General features: G+C 38.5%; 1 protein-coding gene across 2 annotated transcripts in view; it reads left to right on the forward strand.

Moving 5' to 3' along the window:
- The window catches only part of ACVR2A (activin A receptor type 2A), a 66,066-nt gene extending 47,293 nt beyond the window's left edge, over positions 1-18,773 (forward strand). For both annotated transcript variants that reach the window (XM_050899663.1, XM_050899662.1), the window contains exons 5-11: positions 8,164-8,307; positions 9,595-9,738; positions 11,465-11,610; positions 12,639-12,753; positions 14,052-14,190; positions 16,670-16,800; positions 17,840-18,773. In XM_050899663.1, coding sequence (XP_050755620.1) covers positions 8,164-8,307; positions 9,595-9,738; positions 11,465-11,610; positions 12,639-12,753; positions 14,052-14,190; positions 16,670-16,800; positions 17,840-18,034 — 1,014 coding nt within the window. In that variant the 3' untranslated portion in view covers positions 18,035-18,773. The remainder of the gene's footprint in view (positions 1-8,163; positions 8,308-9,594; positions 9,739-11,464; positions 11,611-12,638; positions 12,754-14,051; positions 14,191-16,669; positions 16,801-17,839) is intronic.
- Positions 18,774-22,236: the final 3,463 nt, after the last annotated feature.

The following is a 22,236-nucleotide window of genomic DNA, read 5'->3' on the forward strand; positions in this document are numbered from 1 at the left end:
AGAAGTATTTTTCAGGCAGCATAAATAGGAAGTTAGTGTGTTTATATACATCTGTATAGATGACAGCTGTTGGGGGGGGGGGGGGGGGCGGTAATTGCTCCCAGTTTTTATTTATAAGAGTTGTATTAATTCCTGACATAAGAAAGTATGTATTTGCGTTTCTGTAATAGCCTGATACTGCTTAAACTAGTGATGCTTGCATTTCTAATGAAAAGTCTGAGGTGGTGGTCTGTAGTCTGAAGAGAAGGACAATGATTTTAAAATCAGAAGGTCTATGATACGCATAAATCTCTCCTTGAAAATTTTCATGCATGTCTAATTTATTAGTGTGTGGGGGAAGTTGATCCCCTTAAGAGAGTAGTGAGAGACTTGGGAGAGGACTCCAGTTTCTCAGAGTTTCATGTTTGCAGTTTCTCATTATAGTAAGAGCAAAAAGGTTGGATTCATATATCTTTTTCCTTATTTCTGAGGAATTTACATAATCCTTAGGAGCTGGAGAATTTTAATAGCAAATAGGCCTGAAAAAATGACTAATTAATTTTTTACAGCCACAGGAAAGATGTTTGTTGAATAACTATTTCATACAAGCAATGCTTTTTCATTTTTTTTTTTAACAGTTACGGTCTGTTCTTTGACTACTTGAATTAGTAGAAATATGAGTACAGAGAGATATTTCTATTATTCTGTTCAGTAGCCTTTCCCTATCAGATTCACAGATTGAGTAATACTTTTATTTTGCTTGGCTGTTTTTTCTGGCAAAGGAATATGGGGGGCTTCGAGGAGGAAGTTCTTTCAGGAACTGTGCTCGTGGCTTGTGGAGTTTGTGCTGCAGAATCTTACTTGTAGTTCTTCTAAGTATATGTGGAATAGCTGTCATTCTACTGGAACCACCAGCTCACAGAAATTTGAAGGTGAAGATGATCGGCTACTCTGAAAACCAATTGAAAACCAGGGTTTGAGTTTTTTTGTTGGGGGGGGGGGCTTTCCCTTAAGAAGTGCTCCAAAATATTTGCAGGCTGTACAAGTTCTGCAAGAATCTGCTTCAGACTCTTGGTGTGGGTGTTATCCTCATCTCCGGTGGTCTGCTGACCAACGGTGAGAGGAGGAGGAGTGATCCTGTTGGGCTTCAGTGTTCTTTAGTGCTCTGTCAGTGGCAGCAAGCTCTACTACAGTATTTATAAATCTGACTCCCAACTAATCTAGCCTTCAAGAAATACTTCAGCCCTTCTATTATTAATTATTTAGATAATGCTAAATGTGTGCTAAGCCATTTTCAAGAGCAGAGAAAAGCCTCTTGTTGGCCCTGCGCTCTGTAGCATCCTAAGAACGTAAAGACAAAGGGTGAAGAAAAGGATGGTTGCTGTTATGTGGCAGCTGAATACTTCACGTGTTTGAATTTCATGCTCTTGCAATATCTATCTGATCAAATTATAAAGGACAAAGAAAGCGGCTGAGGCAAAAGTACAGGAGGAGGAGCGAAGGTGTCTCAGTGCTTCTCTGCTTGAGTGGCAATGAGATTGTTCAATAAAAAAGAGGTAAAAGTAGTACAAACAAGCCTGTGTCATTAAAATGTGTTTTAAGTTTCAGTAACAGTGCTCTGGGACTTAGGTTTTTATAATGGATTTCATTCCACAGTCTGTAAACTCATGTGACTTGTTTGAAAGAATCTTTAATATTGTAATCTCCCTTTATATATGCTGGATATAGTGTTTTCAAGTTCACTCGTTCTCATTACCCTCTAGCATGCCAGATTTATTGATTAAATTTAGTAATATAGACCTAATATAGGATGACCTATTTGTTTATAAGGTTTAGCTGTAACTTAGACATGAAAAAGTTTTCATTTTCCACAGCTAGCTACTAATCGCAGTGAATGTTAAAAAATACAACGCTGCCCTCTCCTGTACAGTTGTGAGCATAACTTGTGTTGGTATGTTTAATTTTCTGCATGTGCTTATATACTATTTTGTAGTAACATGACTGTGTATACATCTATAATGGACAATTCTGGTTTTAATAAGATGATCAATTCAGGTGATGGTCTGTATAACAATCTTTTTTTGCCCATTTTTCTTTGCTAACGTATCAATGATCTGTTATTAGTACAAGAAAGTATTGCTATCCCCATGAATATTTTTGTTGTTAATTCACGAACGATTGATTTTGTCTCTTTTCTTATAAGCTGTTTTTTCATCCCATTCTTGGTATAAATAGTAATTTCTTTTGCCTGTGTTTTTTCCCCTCTCTACAAGCACGCCTTTCATATAATGATTGAGGTAAGATGCATTGATGTTTGTTCATGGTTATGGAACTTTCTGTGGACATGTAAGAAGTTGTTTTGGTATGAATTACATTTTTTCAGTATTTTGGACAAGAAATTTGTAAGCATGCGTGGTTTAAAAATACAGATTTAGCCTGCTGTTCATAGCTTTCTTAAAATTTACTGTAGTTTCTCAGGCTATCGAGTTAAATGTCTGCAGGGATTGATAATGAAAGACGCAAGGCATAGCCAGTTTATGGTTCTTCATCTACAGACTAGCTCGTTTGTGTCGCTTCCACCCTAGTGCCGCATCGTATGAGCAGCGGTAAGGGCTCTGCTGGTACGGCATTTGCCGGTAACCTCAGTCCCGGGCTGTGGGAGCAGTCCAGCCGGCAGAGACTGCAAGTCTCGCTGTAGTGGCTTGCCCTGGAAGTAAATGGCACGTCCTGCCCGCTTCTGTCCTGTCTTTGGGTATCTGTTGTCATCTCCCACCTGTGAACTGCCTCGAACTCTTTGAGGTGTGTGGTCTTCATGTTGTGATGCTGGGTGATGTGATGGTTTTTTGTGTGATTCAGGAGCTTGGAGAAATAGATTACCTGAAGAAAAATATTCTTTCACTACCAAGTCTCTACTTCGACTTTTTCACTGGCCAGAAGTTATTTTTACTTGTATTAAATTACTGATACTTCATCTGAAACTACAAGTAACTGAAAACTGTTAATTCGGAAGCTTGGTTATTATTGCTAGGCTTCTAAATTGATTATTCAAAAAGTCAAGATTTAAGTTGTAATATGAATGCTCAATTTCCGTTGTCTCTATAGGTCTCTAATTAATAGCTGAAATGTCTTGTAAATATAATTTAGAAGAAAATAAAGGGTGCTATTTAAATATTTTCCTGAATATCTTGCATCTGTAAAGAGTTATCGGAGTTCCTTCTATTTGTATTACTGTTTTGCTTCAAATGACATAATTTCAGTTAGGGAAGCAGCTGAAGTATCCTGCCTACAAGTAACTACTTTGTTTATATTACTTTGGGGAGTATATTTGCAATGTACGATAAAATAGAGGATTTCTTGGGGTGAAAAAGAGAAAAATTGTCACCATTTAAAAGAAATGTAGTTTGATACAAATCATAGAGTCAGTTTCAGAATAATTACAAAATTTAAGAATTCTGACTCCTTTTACTGTATTTGGATCTTAACTTTACAGATCATCTGGTTGAAAATGAACCAGTCTCAAACTAGAAAGGGAGGAAACAACCAAGATAGTCATCGGGCCCTTTCAGTGAGAACTTGTCAACCATATTCACAATATAAGCTGTAGAATAAATGTAACCAAGGGGAAATATTGCACCATTTAACAAAGAAAACTTGCATGTGCTCTGAAAGTTTGAGAACTTGTTTATATTTTGGAGGCAGGAAAGAGGAATGTGTCTATGTACAACCCTGTTTGGATAATTGGTCTTTTTTTTTTTTCCTTGTTGTATGTGGTGAATCCCGTGATTCAGTTGCCATATGAGAGACATGACTGGAGAGGAACTCGAGTGCTGACAGACTGTGTTGGGGCAGGTCTTTAAACAGTCTGTTCAGTTGGTCATATTTTCAATGGATTTGTAGTTTGATGTTTGTTAAGCTTCTCTCTGGTCTTGAGAACCATTCTTGAAGACACTTAGGGAAACTATCTCTGGAAGTTACCATTCTTCAGCGAACATTTTTCCCTCTGTTCTTTTTCCAGTATGGCTAGTATGCACTACCTGTCAAGTGCAACTCCCAGCTATAAAAATCAGAACCAAAAAGTCCTGTTTGAGATTTGAAAACCTTACAGTGTACCACATAACTAGATGGTCATGATTTTGAGATCACCATACAACCTGAACTTAGGGGTTTAATGATCAATGGCTTTGAGCTATAGGAAGAGTAAAGCCTGGTTGTCTGAGTATTATGCATCGTATGACCCAGTCAGTTCAAGTACTTTTTGCCGACGTAGCCGCTTCTGGTTTTTATCTGGCCGTAGATCGTTGTGCGGCAGGAGTGTTCCTGCTGCCTCTGCTAACTGTCTCGGGGTGAGGACGGAGCGTGTCTTTGAGAAGGTGGAGTACCCGGGGTAAAGTTACGTGGGCCAGTGGCTTGCCGCTCCCAAAAGAGAGAGCCCTGCTTCCCTCTGCCTTGCAGTGCTTTTTGTGTTAACTTGGACCTTGTTGCAAACTGATTCAATTTGCTAAACTATCAGAAAACCAACCTGCTTTTTAAAAATAAGTAAATAAATGAAAGCATTCTGGTAATATAGCATATTGCCTTGATTTGCTGTGTGGTCAAACAAGTACCAGAATCAGCCCAAGGGAAGGGACAGGGAAAGCTTGGGAACGGGAAACTGGGCCCTTATTTTTTGACAGCTGTGGCAAGCTGTTAGACCAATATATCCACATTATATCTTTACTCACATTATATCATCATCCTTGGCGCCACAGAGATGATTCTAAAAAGCCATACAAAAATAATTATGCCTGTGGCATGTTAAACATTTTTGTTTAGAAGTAGAGCAAGTTGAAAATATTGTCAAGGAATGTTTCTGTATAAAAATAGTACCTGTAGTTTTAGAGTAAGTGCCTGTTGATTTTAACAAAGTTGTTTAGAAAAAAAAAATCAGAAAAAAACCTGGAAAACTATTATTTTTAGTTATGTTAACAGAAGGCAATTATACTTTTCCTCTTTAAATCAGGATTTGTTTTGATTTGTGTGTGGGGGTGTGTGTTGCTTCTTCATAAGAATGCCGGAAGTTTTGACTTCATAGAAATGTTTGAACACGAAAGGGAAATGCGCAGGGAACCACAGGAGGTTGCTATATAAGGTAGTGGGGAAAATATTTTGGAATGCCAGGGTTTTCTGGGAAATATGAAATTCAGGTATATGAAAAGTATTGTGGTCTAATGTGAAAATACGAAGGACCAGTTTTCGCTGGCCACTTTCTACTGAGGAGTTACTGCCTTCTCTCATGTGATAAATGCTGTAATTTTTTTCATCAAATCTTTGAGAAGTATTAAGTGGTCATTTACTTGATGGTTGAGAAAAAATTCAGATAGTGTGCTTCAAAATACTGACAGATCTTTTGGGTGGAGGGTATGGAAAGGAAAGGGAGTTCTTCTAGCCACTAAAGCAAAGTGAGATTTGGGTTTACTTCCCACAAATTGTTCTCTTCATTTAGGCAAGTCACTAGGTTCAAAACTTTAAGAAGTTATGTAATTGCCTGATGTTAAATCCCAAGATGCTGCACAGTGCTGAGGATTCTTAAAAATAGTAGGGTTTTGGTTTTGTTTTTTACAAATTAAAGTAGGCTTTTGTGAGTAAATTTGGGCATCTTGTTTCTAGTTTCACTTGTAACTAACTATTACAAATTGAGGACAGTGATTTCCCTGGTGCCTGAAATATTCGTAAAGGGCTCTGGCTTTGAATGAAAGGCAGCACGGGAGGGAAAACTTAAACTTTGTTTTCTGTATTGTTGTTTGTCCAGCTTATACCCAGCGATTCTGATGTAACAACTTTAAGCATCTGTTGCTGTCATATTTGTGAAAGGATTTCATACTGTTTTGAGGATAGTATTGTAATGTGTCTCTAATTCGAATTTCAAACATTACATTTTCTTTTACAGTTATTAATTTGTGGAATTAGGTTACAGTTTATTTAAATTGCTATAAGTCTGTGTCTCTCTGAAATTTGTTCTTTTTGAGGGATGTATTTGTTGCTTAATAAGAAACAAGAGAATGGTTATTTATTCCTGCACTTAAACTACTCAAAACTTGTGTTGGATGCAGAAGCACTTGTCTCCATTCTCACAATAGTAAAGTATACTTAAAACCATAGTTGTTCAGAAAATGTCTTTAACATGCACAAGACTTTTATGTTGCTAACTGAAGTGCTCAAACACTTAACTATTGAGTACTCTCATTTGTTTCGTAGAAGCAACTACTCCAGTGTTTTTCATTCTTTCTCTTTAAAACAGCATTACAGCTGTGACTGGTTAAAAATAGAGAAGCCAAGTGTATGTTTTGGAGGTTTTTTGAACAGTAGGCTTCAGGGGTTTTTTTGTTGTATTCTGCAGTGTGGATATCATTTAAAAGCGATACCTACCTTTCCTTTGTATGTTTCTTTCATATGTAATGGAGACTTGTGGTACAATTTTGTGGTCTCCATAGACCTGCACTGCCACTAAAAGCAGCCATTCACCCTCTTTCCGTCTGTGATCTAGCAGTCTGTCCCCACGCTATCACCACTGCCATTGACATTTGCAATTCTCTGTAGTAATTTGGACTGAGGAACAAATCGTGGTTTAAACTGATTTGGGGGGGTGGGAGGAAGGTGGAGCTGTATCTCGTGGTGACAGTATTGGTAATTCTGCTTAGTGACCACTACACACCAGAACTTGACTTATTTTCCTGCAGAAAACAGGGATCAGACAGAAGAGATGGTGTTTGTCTGGTTCTGTGCATAGGGTAACATTCTTTGATGCAGAGGCGTATGTAAATGGGTCTGCATTTGTTCATGGTAGGGAAGAAGCTTACATAGGTACAAGCTAATCTAACATGGTAGATTGGAGGGAAAAGGACAGCCCAGAAAGAAGCACATCTTTGGCAATAAAGTTCTAAATCTACTTGTTATATTCAGATGATGTGTATGGTACAGAATATGTAAGAGATGTATAAAATATAAAATACAAGATATTCAATAAGCTGTCATACTTTCTTTCCCAGAAAGGGAAACTGTTCAAATCTCTAGTAAGATTGGTGGTTACATGGATAGCTGTATGGAAGCTCTGTCTCACTTGCAGTTGTACTTCCCAGCTTGTGCTGTCACATTTGAAAAGGCATTGTTGAGCTAACCCCTCAGTAAAGTACAAATACTATAAGATATAGCAAGATAATCTCTTAAATTTAATTCCAGTTCTGTTTCTGGGGTACAGCCAAGTACTCACATTTCAGTAGCATATTGACTATCTACATTAGCAAAAGTTGGGAGCAATAGAAGTGGATCGGTAGGTTCAAGCATCGGTGCTGTGGTTCCTCACACCACCGTTCGTGTGGCTTGGATGGCTGACTGTGGAGATTGATGATGTTTGGTTTCCTGTGCCAAATGTCTGCACTGTGTATGTGGTTCAGTGGTTTCTGAATGAAAAAATGTTAGTTACGTACTGGAAGACCTTGTGGTGGCATGGCCTGCCTACGTATTGGCTTGCAACCTGATGTCCCCAGTAAGCAGGGGAGTTTTTGAAGTAGAGCTGTGCTGGTGTCAGCAGAATGGCTTGTGAGAACTGAACCAGTACGTGGTAACTGCAGAGAGTGAGGGGATTCACTTCAGCTCTGCACTGCTGCCCCCGACCAAATGGCTAATGTAGACATCTTCTGCTTCCCGGCTGATGGCCGAGGGGATGCAGCGTTAGTCACGTGGAAATGTGCTGTGTGGCTGTGTAGAGTCAAGTCACGAGGCCATTGAACGAAAGGATTGAACAGGTCACACATATGTCAAACAAACAAAAAAACCCTTTAAATGTATCAAAGGTGCTCATTTTTAATTCTATCTCTTAAAAAAAAAAAAGTAACAAGTAAAGCTTGATTATCTTTATTCCTTGATTTCTGCTGTGCTTTTACACCTGATCAGATAGATTTATACTGTAACTGTTGTTATGCTGTCGCTTGCACATTAATTCTGAGCATGTTTTACAATCTCATTTTTCTTTCCTGTGGAGAAGGGTTGCTGTTTTGTTTCTGGTTTGTTTGGGGGAATTTGTTGCAAGGGGGGGGTTGGGTACATGATACAAGTATCTTCCAGTTTACAAGCCTTTATTTCTAGTGCTGTCATCGTAGATAGCACCTATAATAGCAAAATTAATTCATGGTTTTAACCCAATTTCAGGATCCTGGACCACCACCACCTTCACCGTTGATGGGTTTGAAGCCATTGCAGTTACTAGAGATCAAAGCCAGGGGAAGGTTTGGTTGTGTATGGAAGGCTCAACTACTAAATGAGTATGTTGCGGTCAAAATATTCCCTATTCAGGTAAGCAGAAGTTCTTAGTGTCCTGTGTTGCTTGTAATATCATAATGTTAAACCAGCTTTTCTAGTCACAGTAAGAGGCTTTTATTTTAGAGACTTTTCAGTATATACTGTAAATCTAGATAGAAATGTCTTGAGCTGAAAAATGTGCAGGTAGAGTTTTATTGAATTAAAATAAGTATTTTAATGCAGCAAACATATTATTTAAACATAAACTCTGAAATTTATATATGTTTCTAGTCATAAAAATACGTGTTTGGCATGAATAGTTTTAAGCAGTTCTCCCAGACCTCTCAATCAGTTGAGAAGAATTTGTTAATATTTTTTGAATTAAATTGTAGAAGGAATGTCCTGAAATGCAAACCTATAAGGTGATTGTTCCAATTAAATATGCCTCAATTAAGTGAAATAATATTTACTTCCCAGCAAGTACCCTCTGAAAGCCATGTTTTAGAATAGATTGTGCTCATAATTTTAAGATCCAGTCTAGTTAAAGAATACAAAGTGATCATACACAATATTAGGATAGATTTTACATTAATTAAAACCACCCACTGCTACTTGAGATGAAGAAATATGCTTGTGTTTTCTGATGATTAACCAAGTGTTGACTTGCTGAATAAATACATCTGCAGGTTCTTATCCTTCTAGGAGAAATGGCATGTATTTAGGCTGGTTTCAGCCATCAGCACAACATAAATTAAATCTGAGACTTTGTTCATTATTTTTAATTAAGGAAAACCTATTTCTAATTCTTTATGGAGTTCTTGTAGATTAATGAAATATAAAAATTGAACCATGCTCTTAAGACTAAAGCAATTGTAATGATTTGCATTATGTAGACTCCAATCCTAATCTACAGCTTTCTGTTTCCATGGTTCGTATCTGTGATAGTGGAGGCTGTTTTCAACAGTTGATGTTTGTTTACAACAAACTTAAGCTTTTCAGACAATATTCCGCTATATGTGAACGTGTAATACATGTGAAGACAGACAATTTTTCAATATTTTTGTATATGTTAGGTCAGTAGTTTGTAGCATAAGTATTGTTACTAGTCTAAACATCTGTAATTTTTAAATCATCAGCCTCATAATGTTAATAGCATACACTATGCTTTCTTTCCTTTAGGTAGTAAATCCTGTCTTGCCAAAAAAAAAAAGGTTTTAGTCATTTTGACAGATCATTTACAAATGCACAGTAAATTGTAGGAGGAAGCTTCTGTCAGGGAAAGTACCTCTTATTCTCATTATTATGGTATTAACTTGGTTTGATGTGTTCTTTTGTTTAAAGGACAAACAGTCATGGCAGAACGAATATGAAATTTACAGTTTACCTGGAATGAAGCATGACAATATTTTGCAGTTCATTGGTGCAGAGAAACGAGGCACTAGCATCGATGTCGATCTCTGGTTAATTACAGCATTTCATGAAAAGGTATGTTTAGTTCTCACTGTAGTTTCTTTTTTATGATTATGGCAGAGGAAGAATACCCTGAGAAATTTGTCACAAATGTGAACTTGAGACAGTTAAGAAATAAAATTTAAAGTAGTTTTCGCTTACTCTTAGCTTGTCTCTTTTCATTGGATATGAGTTTATTTAAATTTCTTTTCAGCCAGCTGAGAAAGTCATCATCAGTCTTTACTTAATAGAGGAGTTGTTTTAGAAAGCAAACAAAAATTCATTCTACTTTTTTGCTTTTTAGAATGTGTATTTTTTAATATCCCCCATCTAAACCTGCCTAAATTAAACAAACTCCATCTTGCAGAGGTTGTGGTGTTCTCTTTGTTTTACTTGTGTTAGTTGATTTGAGTCTATAAGAATGAAGTAATACATATCAATTCTACTGTGATATGCACAATAAGAAACATATATTTATGTAATTAAGAATATGTTCACTGTTTTATTTTATCCACTTAGATTTTATTTTTTTAATGCATGTAACTGTCACAGAGATGTAAGCACAAAGAGCAAAAAAAAAAAACCAAACCAAACTTAAATTTAGCACTGCCACAGGCAAAGAGGCATTAGGAAGATGTTACCTGTAGCAGATTTGAGAAAATATAAATCTGTATAATACGGACATGCTAATGCATTAAGGCTAGGTCATAGATCATATTTCTAGTATTGAATGTTACATTCTTCATTCTGGCATTTTTGTCCCACTTATGCCTCTGCTTTAATAATTTAGAAGACTAAAACTATCCAACTATTTAAAATTTTTGACAGATCTTCATGATCAGGTAGATAATATCAAACTAATTTGCCTTTCTGAAAGGTTATTGCAATTTGTTTGGTTTTTTGTCTAAGATTTTTAAAAATCTTGTTACTGTTGGAAAGATGGCATCTGAGATGACTCTGATGGAAAATATGAATTTTTAACTTTTATTTTTAAAGTGTAGCCTCTACACTTTGACAGCCTTTTGTTCATTTTTCCCTTTTGTGTTGGCTTTTCACACAGCAACGTGTGACACGGTGACATCTCACAAACTGGATAATATGTAAATCCATGGAAATGTGTTTATAGAGTGGGCTATAGAAGTGAGTTTGAAGAGAAGAGCTTTATGTTGAATAATTTTTACTTTACGTCATCTCTTTATTCAGTATGTGTTTCACTCTGAAACTATGTTGTGAAACTGGAGTTTACTGTTGTTGGTCCATAAGAAAAGACAGACTGTCAATTAAAGGTCCTAAAGAATGGTCATACACAGTTCAGAAAGATTCTTGAAGGTGAATCTAAGCTGTAATTTCCTGTTCCTGGAAGATTATAAATCATGCTTGTAAAAGCAGGGTTGTCTTTACAATGAATTTGAATACCTTAAATCTAGCTCCCATTTCTGACACTGTCAGTTAGGTGCAGTTCATTGTCAAGTGTGCCACTGACCTTGAGTTCGTTGTGCTCTTTGCTTGTTGAGGTGATGTGTAGATGCATCTTGATTCTATTCATGGACTAGAGATGATGCAAAGGTTGATTTTTTTTGTTGTTGTTGTTTAAACTAGCAGTTTGCGTATGCACATGTATAATTATATGGTCTATCAGAAAACAGAGAAAGGCAGACAGGCATATCGTGTTCTTTAATGATGGAGGCCATCTAGAAGTTTTCTTTTTGAGTAGATGAGAATGAAACTGATCTTGTAATTGTTTTTCTTTTTTGTTCTGCAGGGTTCATTAACAGACTTTCTCAAGGCTAACGTGGTTTCTTGGAATGAGCTGTGTCACATTGCTCAAACTATGGCTAGAGGCTTGGCTTATCTTCACGAGGATATACCAGGGCTAAAAGATGGACATAAACCTGCCATTTCACATAGGTATAGTATACGTAAAATATTTTCAGGTGATTGTTAGTATTTAACTTTGAGCTAAAGGATATGAAACGTGGATAGATAGGAAGTATTCAAATAATTACTCTGTGATATCTTCCTTCTAGAATTATCGAGAGCCTCATAAGAAAAATCTGCTCAGCCTAAGCAAAAATCTAGCTGATGGCTTATAGAACTTGGTGTGGTGATTGTGGTTAATGTCGTAAATTCTTTTTTTTATACTGTTAATTATTTAAGTATCCTCTACAGCATATGAAATAATTGGCATTATAGCTATTTGAAACAACTTAAACACTTATGTATGTAACTTTAAGTAATACTGAATGCCTTCAGACAGAAACATTTACTGTAAGTGGTGTTATGCCTATTGTTGAGTGTAATTGCTGGTTTTTTTAAATGAGGTAAGTAGAGAAAGCTATTAATAGAAGTAGGGAGCTGAAGTGATAGTGGTAACGAAAATGAAAGATAGGCATGCAGAGTAAGAAAAACACAGATTCTGCAGAATTTGGAATTTCATGAGCAAAACTGCTTGACTGATGGTAAAATGGGGGAGGGGGAGAGGTACACACCGGACAGATGGGAATCCCTGGATCGAGTCCATTATCTTTTGTTTCTGCAGGAAATCATGTATCTCCTTGTTAGAGACAATCAAGATTCATTTTTCAAAGTGTTTTGTTTCCTATTATTTAAACAAACAAAATGTAGTTGTAATTAAAGAACGCAGTAACTACATTTTTACTCTATTTCTGTATCGTACATGCTTCTAAATCTGGATGTATTTTAAAGCTAAGCATAAAATGATAGTTTCAATTGTTGTCTCATGTATTTCCGTAAGAATAAGGGTGTGCAAGTGTACTCCTAGGCTTTATTATTATTCTTGTTGTTTAAATGGACTGCTGCTTTATAATTTTCTTGCCTTTCATATTATAATGTTCTTTGTTTTATTATATTTTTCCTTAGAACTTTATATGGTATTTCATGTTCTAGATCTCTAATTTTTTTTCTTAACTTGAAAGGGACATCAAAAGCAAGAACGTGCTGCTGAAAAATAATCTTACAGCTTGTATTGCTGATTTTGGTCTAGCTTTAAAGTTTGAGGCTGGAAAGTCTGCAGGGGATACACATGGACAGGTAAATACAGACTTATTCACATGAATGATACAACTGTTAACTGCACGTGAATGGAAATCAATAGTTCATGCAGAGGATACTATATCATCAACCCTATTTTCGGTGACCTTTAAGGAATGTGGCAGTTTGTGCTTTCTTCTCACAGGCTAAAAATTAAACAATTCTTTACATAATTACAGATCACAGCCTTCCCCCCATCTCATTACATGGCCTCTCTCCCCGCCTTATTTTCACTCTTACTAGAGGATTTGGACAAGAAAGCGTGGTCTTGCCATATTTTATCAATTGTTCTGAGATACTGCTCAGAAATTGAGGAATGATACTGGCAGCCAGTTTCTAACTTTCTGACCTAGCAACAGTCACTTTCCTGAAATGACAACAGTACTAATCAAGCACTTGTCATACAACAGGGAACTGTTTTAGTACCATGTACTTTTAAAATAACAAGCTTGAGCTTAGAGCATTACGGTTTCTGGAAAACTAAATATGTTTAATTTTAGGCAGAACTTCACAGTTCATGGTTGAGCGACAAAAATAAAATCCTTACAATAAGATTATAAAACCTCAGTAACACTGCTTAAGAGAAACATAGCTATTACCATGAAGGTTTAAATAGTGGAGTAGATCTTGTTCAGACATCATATAGGTTCTAATTTATTCAGATGACATAATTTCATCATTGACTGTGGTCAAAAAGAATGGATATCCCCAACGTTTTCATTTAATAGCCAGTTTTTTGTAAGTGATTTCATATAACTTTCTCGGTATAAATTGCACTTTGATAGCTAGTTTTCCTTTGGTATTTTTATTACTGCTCCTGCACATTTCACATTCTTATGACATGAAAAAATAAGAATAGCGGCCTTCCTGTAATCTGGAAGAAAATCATAGAATAGTTTGGGTTGGAAGGGACCTTTAAAGGTCATCTAGTCCAACCCCCCTGCCATGAGCAGGGACATCTTCAACTAGATAAAATAAGCAACGGCAGTGACAAATATGTTGAATTGTTATGCAAATGTGTTATTTTAAAATATATTCAGATTTTCCTGCTTCGTAAGTATCCTTTATAGGGCCCAATCTATACAATTGTTTCTAATTCCTCTTACCTGCTATTGGATGTAGGAATACAAGAAGCTTCCAAGATTTAGTCCTAAGCAAGGATAACCACGGCTATTTTTAATCTTTGACAAAAAATAGTACTGGTCTACAGTATTATTATAATCTGCACCAGCTAGAGTGGTAATTGTGGTCATGTTGATTCTTAGTGTACAGATTTTCATGCTTTCCTTTCTTTCAAGGTTGGTACACGAAGGTATATGGCTCCTGAGGTACTAGAAGGTGCTATAAACTTCCAAAGGGATGCGTTTTTGAGAATAGATATGTATGCCATGGGATTAGTCCTCTGGGAATTGGCATCACGCTGTACTGCCTCAGATGGTAAGCAACATATTTGATCTATGGAAATATTTAATGTAATTTGTGAGAGGTGTATTTAAAGCAAGAAATTGGAAGGTAGATTATATGTATGTAATAAAATTTAATAAGGGCGGTAGTCTTGTGGGGAAATGAATGAAACGCCAACATCATGTAGTCACTTTAGAATTTAGTCTCTTCAGTATTTGGCATCCCAGGTAAAAAAATTTCTGATATGTGGATACCTGTTGCATTTCTTGTCCTGGTCGTGGTAAGGAAGAGAGAGAATTACTGTGGGACTCCTACCCTGATATGTTTGATTTATTCTGAGTTCAGCCTGACAGTCTCAGTGCCAACCGATTTATCTTAAAGTATTGCTTCTTTTCATAAACAAAAGCTCAGATTAGATTAACCTTGGTAACAAAGACATCCCACCAACACCCACTGAGAAATTGTTGTCTCCTGCTGTACACCTTAGCGTCTGGACAATGACCTGTCTTTTAGTGCTGCCTGTGGAAGATGCGCGTAGACGCTTATTAGTGTCAGAGATCTGTTCCCAATGTAGTAAGGGAATACAAGGCTAAAAGACAGGAAGAATTTTCATAGGTCAACGTATATGTTATTAGAAAGAGCATTGATGCAGTTAATAATTTTCTAGCTGCTCATAAGCATATGCAGGATACCACCTTGGCCCTTCCTGAATGATGGTGAACTGCTCTTCAGTGCATCAGGAAGTCAGTTGTCTGCAGTGAGACATAGAAAAGTCTCTGTTTCTTGTTTAACCACAGGTGCCAGAGTGAGACGGTGCCATGTAAGTGCAGTGCCTCCCTACCCTCTTTCTCTCTGTTGTCACTTTGAGTTCAGCTCATACAGATGTCAGAACTTCTAATTCATTGTTCATAGCTTAGAGATTGAAAATACAGTAACGTCTGAGAAATCTGCAGCTGATACTTTGTTAGCTATGGATCCATCGCAGTTGTTTTTCTCACAAAGCAAACCGTTGGATCCAATTTTTAAGCTATTAAGAAAAGATAGAAGATACCTGAAACAGGGTACGAATAGTATTCTTTAAATTTTGTAAACAGAGATCTTTTTTGGGTGCCCAGAATAAGTCAGGATTAATCAAGAACAAGACAAAAGACAAGGCTCAAAAATGTTTGGGAGAAAGTTGCGTTTTCAGTACAGGCTTTGAGGCAGCTAAATTCAACTAAGCAAAAATATGATGGTTTCACTTGGGCTAGTGATGTCGTTTGTCATAAAGCTCTCCTACGAGAGCCCAGTGCAGCTGACAGATACCCATATAAAAAGCCAAGATGCACTGGAGATCTCAGCAGATCAGCGCATGGCCACGCAGCGCTTTTCTGCTCCAAGCAGTGCTTTTCTGCTTCAGACGTGCCTCGTGGAGTAGAAGCCACTGGGGAGACTTTACCCTTTTAAAAATGTTAAGCTGTTTACTACCAGGATCGACACAATCTTGCACGAGTCTCTGAGGCAGCCCCGCGTTCTGTGTTGATTTTTCATGCCTCGGTGTACTGTAAAACATAGGTACCTAAATCTTCCTAGAAGCGTGTCGTAGGTCTCCGTGGCAGGTGTGGTTATTACTTCAGAAAGTAAAGGAGACATCGGTGAAGGAACGCAGCCTTCCTGAATCACAGCTTTGGGTAGCTCTGCAGTCACGGCTGCTGTTTTTCTTTCTGCAGATACGTGGGGTTTTTTTCCAGAAGGTACCTGATCTGTGTCACTGAGTCTCATCGGCCTCGTCTGTACCACACTGTTCATTTCTTGTCTTCCCCTTCCTCCTTTTTTCAGACTTTTGATCTGAGAGCACAAAACATGTATTACAATAACATATAATTATATAATCTATAGCTACGTAGTCTATAGTTCAGCGTATAAAGCTTGTCCCTCTGATTCTGTGAAGGATGAGTATTACGCTTAGCCTTTAACATGAGTACTTTTGTCCTGGGCTATATGGATTGGAGGGGGAAACACATTACGTTCACAGAGGGATGGGGCAGTTGCTATTGCACGCTTGTCTTTTGTAACGTGCGTGGTATCGAAAACATTCACAAGTGGCTATCGGGCGCCCGCTTCGTAATCGGATACCAAGAGCGCCAGCAAACTTGAAAGAAGGATGATGACTTATCTTACCGAAGCTATGATTTGTTGGAGGAGGCGGGGGAGAAGCTGTGGATCCGAGAGCCTCCCTCCGCCCTTGTGGTTTCGAAGCTTTCGGTTGCAAGGGAGCTGGGCCGGGAGCTGCGCTCGGCTGCCACGCGCAGGAGAGCAAAGGCTTGTAGCTCCTGAAAATGCCGCTGCTGCTTCATTAAAGTCTTAGTCACTGCTTGCTGCTAACCTGTGGTAGGATGAGCTTTTATTGGCCACAGAAAGCAAACTGCTCCGTAAGATTCTGACTGTGGACTACGTTTGTAGGATACCGGTCATTTTTTTCCCCTTTTTTAAAAGCCAAATTGGTGGTTTAACTTCTTTTCTTTATCTGTAGGCCCAGTAGATGAGTACATGTTGCCATTTGAAGAAGAAATTGGCCAGCATCCCTCCCTTGAAGACATGCAGGAAGTTGTAGTTCATAAAAAGAAGAGACCTGTTTTAAGAGAGTGTTGGCAAAAACATTCTGTAAGTAGTTATGCAACCAAGTTCTTCAGAGTTCTGCCACAATTTGAATTTCAAATTTTGTTAATCCCGTGTTGTGTTCATAATACTGTCTTTTAGGAAGAATTCAATAATTCTAGTAAGAATTAAATGGACTGTAAACTAATATGTTCTTAATCTTAAAATATTCTCATCTTGAGTGATTTGAAAGTGAGTGATTTTTTTTTTTTTCCACTCTTTTGGTGAAAGAGATTCTTGAGGGTTACTTTTGAATGCACATGTTAAAAATATATTTAAGAAATAACAGTCTTGATTTACTATAGGAATGCTACAAATTGAACGTAATAACATAGGGCAAAGCAATGTTGTATGAGAAATTTCTGGGATCAGTTAGGGAGGAATTGCATGCTTTCCTGATCTGGTTTATGGCTAGAGACTTGCAGTAACATTGCTGCTTATTCCTAGCACTGGGGGTTTTTTGTGGTTTTTTGTTTGTGTGTGTGTGTGGTTTTTTGTTTTTGTTTTTTTTTTTCCAAAAAATGGGTTGTTAGAAACAATAGATGACTGTCTACAAGAAAAATGAGTGTATGTTACCATCTGCTCCTTGTAATTAGCATCTTGCTGTATTAGCTCAGTGTTACTTTGGAGAAAAGTTAACTGCTGTCAGATACAAATCCCCTTTTGTACTGTTTGATTTTTTTTTTTTTTGCATTGAAGCTTCATATGATCACTGAAGAACTTAACCTCTTTTAGTGTCAGATCTTTTAAAATACCGTGACGAGTTTACCAGCAGACTACCACATTGTATGGTGAAAAGGATTTGCTCACTGTTGTGTATATTGTTTAAATAGTGGAAAATAAATAAGACGTAAGGCCCCCATATGACATGCTTGGCCTCAAAACAAGTAGGGCAGAGCTTCCTGTTTGACAGAAGGGTTACAATTTGGCAGGTGTGCCTTAAAATGCGATTTTCTGTTAGAATTGCTAGGCGACCCCACCTTCCTAAAACTTGCTGCAAACTCTGTACACCGTTATTTTTTTACTTGGCTTTGTTTGCTCGCAGGGAATGGCGATGCTTTGTGAAACAATAGAGGAGTGCTGGGATCACGATGCGGAAGCCAGGTTGTCAGCGGGCTGCGTAGAAGAACGGATTATTCAGATGCAAAAATTAACTAACATTATAACAACAGACGACATCGTGACTGTGGTCACAATGGTGACAAACGTTGACTTTCCTCCCAAAGAATCCAGTCTATGATAGTTGCACTGGTCATGTAACTGACCACCAGGACTCTTCTCTGGAGCTGCTAAAGCTAACGGGACTGCTTACGTCATTACTGTTTTCTGTGTGAAAAGAATGGTAAGTCTCTCTGGAACATCATCAAGAGGTGTTTTTTTTTTCCTTTACTTCTCCCTCCCTCCTCCCGAACGTGGATCCATGAGACTTTTTGCATTCCCTGCTTACTCCTGAAGGACACGTGACTGAGAAACGATAGCGTGCTGTTAAGGAACTTAGATGAAGAACATGGACCTGTACTGGCTAATCAAGCGTTTTAAAAACTGACATCAGATTTCTTAATACCTGTCAGAAGAGACTAATTCCTTAAATGAACTACTGTTATTTTTTTTAAATCAAACATTTCATTTCAGATTTAAAAAAAGGGTAACTTGTTTTTATTGCATTTGCTGTTGTTTATAAAAATGACTATTGTAATGCCAATATGACACAGCTTGTGAATGTTTAGTGTGCTGCTGTTCAGTGTACATAAACAAAAGTAATCAAGTGGGATATAGCAAAGAGGCTTCCAAGTATTACTTAACCTCCCTCAACAAGGTATACCTCAGTTCCACCTCTGCTAAATTATGAGATTGACAACACTAACAAAATTTGAATAATAAATTGATCCATGTTTTGTAAATGATGTATTTCAAATTCACTGTGTTATTTAAAAAGGGTAAGCTATGCTTCATGCCAACAGTAAATGGCCATTCCTAAAGCAGTGTTTTTAGCCTTTTGTTGTACTAGCTTGTTGTGTATAAAAAAAAAGTGCTGTTTATTGAAACAAAATTTTCCTTCCTCTTTTAGTTTAAAGCTTTTCTCTTACCTCCATTTCCCAGAATATCTCATACATTTATTTAACTGAATACTATTTAGGTTTGCTGTGTCTGAGGAATATTTGAAAACTTAAGCATGACTTTTTTTTTTAATTTTCTGTGAGCTGTGACACTGGAAAGCTCTGAATTCTTGTGTTTGTTTTTGTTTTTTTTTTTTAAAAGTCTTTTTTCCTATTTATGTTTGTGAAAAGGTCTGCCTAGCGTGTGTTCTGTTTCACTAAACAGTATGCAGTGGGTTCTGTATCACTGTTTCAGGATCACCTCAGGAAGCTCAGTTACCCCGAATTCCTTACTCTCTGCTTTGAGGTTTGCAACTTCACTCTACTTAAAGCTTGGTGCCATCTTATCAGACTGCTACTTAACGTCTGTGATACGTAGGTTTATCCTAGAATCATACAAAAAATTCTAGCCGCAGATTTCAGATTATAAACGCTTACAAATTTCAGGGATGATTTTAGTTACGCTTACAACCTAAAATATGCAATGACTATTCCGAGGTAACGAATACCAATGTCCATAGCACAGACTCACAAAAAAAATGAGGAAAAACATGGAAATTGCTTTCACAACTCCAACATGCTTTTCGAGTTTAGGAAGTCATGCCTTATATTCAAATTACAGAGTGACTGGTAGGTAGGTGCCAAAGTGCTTCTCCGAAGTACTGTTTCACTGCGTTTATTTGATCCTGTACCCAAACCTCCAAGTAAAATAAATTTCATAAACCTCTAGAGTACAGAACCGACAATAGCTAGTAGTATGCTGTGTATTCTGTCACTGTTTTCTTTGTTTTTACACCATGCATTCGTTGTCTTTCGAAAGAAGCTTTTAACGTTGCAGTTGGGAGCTCACTGTGAATGTTATCTTGAGAACTGATCTGTACAGCCACAAGATCCTCTCAGTTGTACATGTACGTGAACTTAATCTCTGGGAACAATTAAGAGACGTGACGGATAAACGAGACCTAGGTGAGCATGCTCTTGCCAGGGAGGGGAAGAAAGGCGATAGCCGTGCCGCTCGTGTCTCCGGTACCGCCCAGGGCTGCCTGCCTTGCTGGTTGTCACCCGTGTGCCTGAGGTTCCAGGTAGCCAGAAGAACCCTGCTCGGAGGGTCTGCGGCCCCGCAGGGCGCAACTCGGTGGCGTTCAGCTGGGCTGTAAAAAGAAGGGAACCTAGTTTGCGGCCGCTTCTTCGATTGACGCTTTCATTTGGCTTCCGTTTTGAATCCAGGGATGTGACTTTACGCACGCAGCAGGACATGAACGTAGCTGCTGAGTTCTGAACAAATAAGAATCCATTCGTACTTCACTGAAGTCCTCTGTGCTCCCTATGAGTTGTAACCCCTTTACTAGCAACAACGGAGGCAATACAGATGGTTTTGTAATCGCTTATTCAGGATGGGATGCAAAAAGTGCTCATGTGTAAAACCTGCATCCTCCGTGTGTTCCCCGTGAAACTTCAGCTACCGCGGGTTCTCGCAGCAAAGCGGTGGGGACGCGGGTGTCGCTCAGGCACTTCACGTCGCAAACAACGCACGGCGCTCACTAAGCCTCGCGTCAGGACAACTGAGATAAATTACCTTCGTATTTTAAAACTGCCTTTGGGTATCCCTGATTGGTTAAATATTGTACTCCTCCGAGTTTCCTGGGTTGGTTTTTTTTTGTTTGTTTGGTTTTTTTTAACGGCATAATTCAGTGTTACTGTGAAAAGGATGTTCATAGTATAAATGCTTTTTAATTGGTAAAAATAATATCCCCCGAGCTGTTCTGGTACAACTGTTCTCGCAGGGCATTTTGACGTGTATTTTTATTTTACTCCTAGAGCATTAAATGTACAAGTTGAGGAGATGCCCGAGCAGGCAGCACTTTGCACGTGTAAATGAGGGCAGGATTCAGTACGATCGATGCTAGTGGAAATATTTTGGCATTATTTACTAGCAGGCAGTGACCGTTGTCCCTCTGTGTCCTGTAGCCACGTGGCACGTGGGTCTGAGCCCCGAAGGGTCACCTTGTCCTGTGGCTCGTCAGGAACAGCCCCTCCCTCCCTCCCTCTTCACTTTCAGCTAAGTCTACCGAAACGATGACCGCAGGCCCGGTGCGTGAGCCCGTTCCTGGCCTCGCCGGACGTTTAAGCCCCGTGTCACTCTTTACGTTGTGTTAGAGGGTGTGAAGTTTCCGTACCGTGTCCTGCGTGACTTCGTACTTAACGCCTACACGTACCGTAGCGTTTCAGAGCGGAGACCGGGCCTCGTAGTTGTTGGAGTTGTTGAAGTAGTGTGGTGGTGGTCTGAAACTCCGCCACCAGGGCTGACCCCCCCTTCGTACCTTCTAGCTGGGATTTTAAAAAGTGGGTGTAGTTTTCCCATACCGACTTCTGGTGTGCTAACTAACTTGTAACCAGGCAGTAATAAGACTTTTCCTGTTCGCATTAGCATTCGACAGAATAAACAGGGTTACCAGTCTGCTCTTTTTCCAGCTTCTCTCCTTTTACCTTTTTTAATACATTTACTTTGATTAGGAACACTTGGTACAACATGCAGAAAGCTGCAGTATGCGTTCCTGGGCAAAATGATTCAAGTAGCATCCTTGATGGAACATCATTTACCTCAGATACTCAACCAGCAGTGCTTCTTTTTTTTTTTCTTTTTTTTTTTTTCTTTTTTTAATGCTGTTTCAGTCCATATACTATTCGTTACCTCTCGAGATTTTGGTAAGCAATTATTTTAACTTTACTCTTTGTATTTGTCAGTGTTTTGGGCACAGGTTGTTGTACTACTGTCAAAAGGTACTTGCTGTTTTTCTGCAAGTACTGAAAACAAACCAACCCCCCCCTCGCCCTCAATAAAGTGATTGTTAAATATTGTACAAATAAAAATGTATACTCTTTCTCCCCTATTCCCCAAAAAAGTTAAAATAAAAAATGTGACTACTATGACTTGCGCATGCCTTTTTTCAACGGTGTGGGAGAAGAGGCACGGGGCTGTTTGTACCCATGCAGCCGTTCCTGAGCTGCAGGGCAATATTGTAGCAAAAAAAAAAAAAAGAGAGACGGGGAAAGACCTTGCAGTTTAACTTTGGTGGGGAAGCAAAGGCCGAATCCGCATCCTCTCCAGCATTTCTGATGGAAAACTCTCCTCTCCCCGTCCTGTCCTTCCCTCTGCCACGAAGGGACACCTCAGTTCCGTAGTTTTTAACCAGCGGTGCGCTGAGGAGGGCGAGATGTGGTTCCTGAGGTGAGCACTGAGGTGGTGGCAGTGGCGGTGGTGCAGGCTGCTGCCGGGAGGATGCTGGTTCAGCCGAGGGCAGAGAACGGCTCCAGTGATGGCTCGGTAATTCCACACACTGCAGCC

The sequence above is a fragment of the Gymnogyps californianus genome, chromosome 7 (genome assembly GCF_018139145.2).
Source record: "Gymnogyps californianus isolate 813 chromosome 7, ASM1813914v2, whole genome shotgun sequence".
Taxonomy (NCBI): Eukaryota; Metazoa; Chordata; class Aves; order Accipitriformes; family Cathartidae; genus Gymnogyps; species Gymnogyps californianus.